Raw genomic sequence first — 6,000 nt, 5'->3', positions numbered from 1 at the left:
CAGTGTACGAATAAAGTATGCTTTGCTTCATGCCTGGTAGTTTGTCCAATTGGATTGCATCCATAACACAATGCCTTAAAACAAAACATAATAATTTAGGGTCTAGACTATCTTAATACATTTTGAGTTAAGTCTGGTCCATAACATAATAAAGAGGCAGAGACTAGTAGTAACCAGAACACTGCTCAAACTCTTCTTCCATTCTCCCAATAATGGTGATCTTTAGCCAATGGAAACCGTCAGTTTTGTCATTCAGTGACTATAGGCAGTGTGCTGAATCAACATTGATAGTGATGTCTAACAGACCATAAGAAATAGGAGCAGAAGAATTAGGCCATTTGGCCATTGGAGCCTGCTTCGCCATTCGATCATAACCAATATGTTTCTCAAACCCACTCTCCTGCCAACTTTTATTCACATGTTGTGAAGTAGTAATAGTCAACTCTGCATTTACCACAAAAAAAAACTTTTACTTCCACAGCTTGGAAAAGGAATCATAAAAAGTTGCAAAATTTTATTTTGTGGAAATCTGTCTTTGATTATATGTCAGCTTGCAAGTATTGATCCCTCAATATATGAACATTATTTCTTACACTGATTGTTCTTGATTTAGTCATTCTCTTCACCCATTATTGGCAGTTACTTTTCTCACAATTCCAACATGTTGGCCAGTTGCATGAATTAGTAAGCTTTTGATGCATTAAACACTATTTCTGTACCACAACATTACATTTTAATAGTATAACAATCTGAAAAGCCCAGACCATATTTGAAGATTGCTCACTCCCCAACTAAGACAAGTTTTATACATGGCCATAAATTCAATCTGATTGAATTGTTTTCTAATATAAACACATGATAATTTTTCACATTAATTTCTCTGAAGAGAATCAATATAATGGAATGTGGCTCCCAGTGCCCAACTGCTTTCGACACCATTGATCTTCTTGGCAAGCTGTAACAACAACCACAAAATTTCAGATTAGACACTGCCTAAGAATTATAACAGGAGTAGTAAAAATTTGTTAAATTTGTGAGATCTTTTAAAGTTACCTTCAAAATTGCATCTTTGTGAAAACCAAGTTCTTCTAGCAAAACTGTTATGTACACAAGATCCATGCAAAGGAATGGTTTATCTGTTGATTCAGATTCCATACTTTGACATACTAAATCAAAACAAAAATTGATTTTTACTTGTATAGAACTGTCTGAAAATGACTGATGACAAACATTTGGCTCATACACTTAATTTTTAGGATGTTACACTGTCACTGGCAAACAAGTTCAAAAGTTCAAGCAAATAATAGTATTTCGTGACAATATAAAGGACATACATCTGAAAAAAATTCAAAATATTCTGCTCATAATAGCTGTAACAGGATTCTGGTATGAATATATAAGAGATGAAAAATATTCTTAATGGCTATAAATAATGCACAGAAGTGAACTGTATAGGTTGAATAATTCACCAAAGCTTTTTGCTTTTGCTACTTACAAATTAAAATTGTGGCAAATTTCAGCTGTTGCTTCCCCTCTGGTCATCTTAAGTCATTCACTATCTCTAATATTTAGCAAAAAAAGAGACCTTCTCATTTCTCCCCTCTTGTTGTCAATTTTTGTCTATCTGTATGCTAGATGCTGCATGATTATGAGCATGTAAGCCATTGTGGAAAAAGTTGTTGCATTATTCAACAATGAAAAACACTGCAGTGTCGCCCAAACATTTCCTCAACAAATATATTTCATGCCGAAAAGCTCAGTAACAAAGGATGACAAGCTCGTTTGGACCTGTAAGCCTGCATTTTAAGTGGCTGTGGAAATAACGGATACACCAGTTTTAATCTAATATTCCAAGATTTTGGAGAAGTGCCAAGTGTAAATAAAATATCTCTCTACACTCAAGAAGTGAGGGAAACAGAATACAGGAAACTATAGGCCAGTTAACCTAATATCTGTCATTAGCAAGATGCTAGAATTCATTAAGGAACATTTAAAAATAATCATAACACAAATCAGTCAATATCAATATGGTTTTGTGAAAGGGAAATCAATGTCTGACAAGATTAAAGATACTTGAAAAATGTAACAAGCAGTGCAGATGAGGGAAACCAGTAGATAAACTTTTGAAACATCTGATAAGGTGCAAAGGTTACTTTATTGGCACTGGGGGTAGCATATTAGTATGAAAAGAGAATTGGCTAACAGGAAATAAAGTCAGGATAAATGGGTCATTTTCAGGAGAACCGTTACTGGGTTTCAACTACCTACTACCTGTATTAATGATGTGAGTGAAGGGGCCAACTGTACTGCAGAAACATTTCAGATTATACAAACATAGAAACATTGAATATTGATGCAGGAGGTGGCCAGGTAGTCCTTCAAGCCTGCTCTGCCATTCAATATGGCTGATCATCCAACTCAGTACGCTGTTCCCATTTCTCACCATATCCTTTGATCCCTTTAGTCCTCAAAACTTAATCTACATCTTTCTGGAAAGTCTTCAATATTTTGGCCTCAGTCTCCTGTGGCAAAGATTTCCACAAGCTCACTATCTTGAGTAAAGAAATTTCTCATCTACCCTAAATGGCCTAGCCTTATCATTAGACTGTGACCCCCAGTTATGACTCCCTCGTCATCCTTGCTGCATCTACCCTGTCCAACCCCGTTAGAATTTTACGTCCCATGTCTGTGTGGGTTTTTTCTGGGTGCTCGTTTCCTCCCACAGTCCAAAGATGTGCAGCCTCAGTGGACTGGCCACGCTAAATTGCCCAGTATTCAGGATGTGCAGATTATATTTCCCCACTCCCCCATGACTCATGCACAAGGACACCCAGGTCTCATTGCACTACTCCCTTCCCCAATTTACTGGCATTCAGATAATAATTTGCCTGCCTATTTTTGCTACTGAAGTGTACAACCTTACATTTATCTACATTGTATTGCGTCTGCCATGTACTTGCTGATTTATTTAAATTTTTTCAAATTGCACCAAGGAGTGTCTGCAAACCTTTCATACTATACCCTCCACTCAACTTTATCTCTTGTTCAAATCTGGAGATATTCCTCATTTAAATCATTAACATATATTGCGAAAAGATTAAATATATGTTGTGAAAGGCTGAGTTCCAATAAACAAGAGTGATTGTTGTGGGACCCCACTATCCACTGCCTGTTGCATGGAAAAAGACCCTTAATTCCTATTCTTTGTTTCCTATTGACCAAACAGTTCTTAATCCATTTCAGCATACAACTTCCAAACCCATGCATTTTAATTTTGCTAATCTTCTGTGGGACTTTATCAAAAGCCTTCTGAAAGTCCAAGTAAACTATATGGGCTAACATCTTATCCACCCTACTAGTTACATCCTCAAAAAAAAATTTTCAGATTAGTGCAGCACAACTACCCCTTTGTAAATCTATGTTGACTCTGTTCAATTTTATCAATATCGTCCAAGTGCTCTGTTATTACATTTTTTAACAATGCATCCTACCATGCTTCCCACTACCAAAGTCAAGCTAACTGATCTATAATTAGCTGTTTTCACTTTGCCTCTCTTCTTCAATAGTGGGGTTACATTAGCTACCCACCAGTCCACAGGAACTGTTCCAGAGCGTAGAAGTTTAGCAGACGACCACTACAGTAACTGCTATTTTTAGGGACACTTCCTCAAGTACTCTGGAATGAAAATTTTCAGGCCCTGGGAACTTACGTGTGTCGAAGCCTCCTTTTTCTACAGCAGAGAGCAGTGGGAGTCGGGCGGAAGTGAAGTCGGAGCCGAGGGGCAGTTGGGAAGGTGAGCGACCGTTATTTAAGCACTTACCTTGAAGCCCCAGGTCCTACACACAGTAGGGCCTCCCTCCTCCTCTAACCTAATTAGAGGTCCACAAACTCGCAGCAGGAGCGTCAATCAGAGGCCTACAGGTGGGTGAGTCTCTGCTTTAAAGATTAGCAAATACCCACCTTGACCGTTGGAGCCCTCCATTCCTGTTCCAGTAGCAGAAAGAGCAGGAACTCTAACCGAGAAGGACTCTCGTGTGTTGTTAAGGTAAGGCTTTTCAACTTATATCCTTGTGTATTGTGTAATTTATTAAAAGTTTAATTGCTTAATTGAAAAAGTGTAGCAGAGTAGTACTAAAAAGCATTTAATACATAAGTTGTAAAAGTTAACTAAATAAGTAGTAATGGCTGGACAGGTGATGTGCTGTAGCTGTATGATATGGGAGCTGGCTGATCCCATTGTGAACGGCAGCGACCACATCTGCAGCAAGTGTTGGTTGCTGGAATAACTCCTGATCAGAGTAAATGATCTGGAATCTGAGCTTCAGAGGGGAAGAGTTACCTGGACACTCTTTCAGGAGGCAGTCACACCCGGTAGATTAAATAACAAATTCAGAAAGTGTTCAGGGACAAGGTGCGACTGTAAGTGAGGCAGGTAGGGGGATTCAGAGTTCAGGAGCGTCAGTCCTTGACCTTGAGCAACAGGTATGAGATTCTTGCTCTGTACGGTTGAGGAAAAGGACTGTGGACAGGATGAGCCAGCTGACCACGGCACCGTGGCACAGAAGGTCATTCAAGACGGGGGGGGGGGAAGCAAAAAGACAGGTAGTTGTTATAGGGGATTCTATAATTAGAGGGACAGATAGTATCCTACGCAAGCTGGATTGGGAGTCCCGCATGGTGTGTTGCCTGCCCGGTGCCAGGGTGCAGGACATCTCCGACTGGGTTGAAAGGATATTGGAGCAGGAGGGGGACGATCCAGTTGTTGTGGTCCACGTTGGGACTGACAACAAAGGCAAAGCTAGGGTAGAGGATCTGTTCAGGGATTATGAAGCACTAGGAAAGAATTTGAAGTACAGGTCCTCAAGGGTCATAATCTCCAGATTACTGCCTCAGCCACGTGCTAATTGGCATAGGGAAAAGAAAGTTAGGAAGTAAACTCATGGCTAAGGGATTGGTGTGGGAAAGAGGGATTCCATTTCATGGGGCATTGGCATCAGTTTTGGAGCCGGGGGGAGATCTGTACCGTTGGGACGGTCTCCACCTGAACCGATCTGGAACCAGTGTTCTAGCGAAAAGGATAAATAGGGTGGTCAGTAGGACTTTAAACTAGTGAGTTTTGGCGGGGGGGGGGGGGGGGGGGGGGGGGGGGGAGTGAAAGAGAAAGAGACGGCGTATGGAGTTAAATGGAAAGATAAGCAACAGGATAGCATGTGTACAGGTGGATTTAAGCTCGAGGCAGACTAGGAATACAGCCAAAAGGAAGGATAGCTTAAGACATCTTGGGATTTCCAACCTCTCTAGCAAGCTAGCATTAAGACACTTTATCTAAATGCTCATAGTATTCGCAACAAAGTAGATGAATTAACAGCACAATTCCTCTTGAATGATTATGATGTGGTAGACATGATTGCAGGGAGCTCAAGACTGGCAGTTAAACATTCAAGGATTCACAACATATCGAAAAGACAGGGAGGTGGGTGGAGGGGGTGGGGTTGCCTTGTTAGTTAAGAATGGAATTAAATCTACGGCACTAAATGACATAGGGTCAGAAGATGTGGAGTCTGCGTAGGTGGAATTGAAGAACCACCAAGGCAAAAAAAAACTATAATGGGAGTTATGTACAGACCGCCTAACAGTGATCAGGACCGGGGCGCAAGATGCACCGAGAAATAAATAGGGCATGTCAGAAAGGCAAGGTCACGGTGATCATGGGGGACTTCAATATGCAGGTGGATTGGGTGAATAATGTTGCTGGTGGATCCAAAGAAAGAATTCATGGAATGTTTGCAGGATGGCTTTTTGGAACAGCTTGTGATGGAGCCCACAAGGGAGCAGGCTATTCTGGACTTAATGCTATGTAATGAGCCAGACTTTATAAAAAGGTCTAAAGTAAGGGAACACTTAGGAGGCAGCAATCATAATATGGTAGAGTTCAGTCTGCAGTTTGAAAGAGAGAAGGCAAAATCGGATGTAATGGTGTTACAGTTACATAAAGATAA

At 40.5% G+C, this 6,000-nt stretch overlaps 1 protein-coding gene across 2 annotated transcripts in view; it reads right to left on the bottom strand.

The window, feature by feature from the left end:
• Positions 1 to 491: 491 nt before the first annotated feature.
• The window catches only part of entpd6 (ectonucleoside triphosphate diphosphohydrolase 6), a 54,895-nt gene continuing 49,386 nt past the window's right edge, over positions 492 to 6,000 (bottom strand). For both annotated transcript variants that reach the window (XM_059648390.1, XM_059648389.1), the window contains exons 13-14: positions 1,054 to 1,166; positions 492 to 955 (exon numbers count right to left, since the gene is read on the bottom strand). In XM_059648390.1, the coding sequence (XP_059504373.1) occupies positions 872 to 955; positions 1,054 to 1,166 (197 nt within the window). In that variant the 3' untranslated portion in view covers positions 492 to 871. The remainder of the gene's footprint in view (positions 956 to 1,053; positions 1,167 to 6,000) is intronic.

The sequence above is a fragment of the Stegostoma tigrinum genome, chromosome 9, assembly GCF_030684315.1.
Source record: "Stegostoma tigrinum isolate sSteTig4 chromosome 9, sSteTig4.hap1, whole genome shotgun sequence".
In the NCBI taxonomy this organism is placed as follows: Eukaryota; Metazoa; Chordata; class Chondrichthyes; order Orectolobiformes; family Stegostomatidae; genus Stegostoma; species Stegostoma tigrinum.
This window is presented reverse-complemented; position numbering and strand designations above follow the sequence as displayed.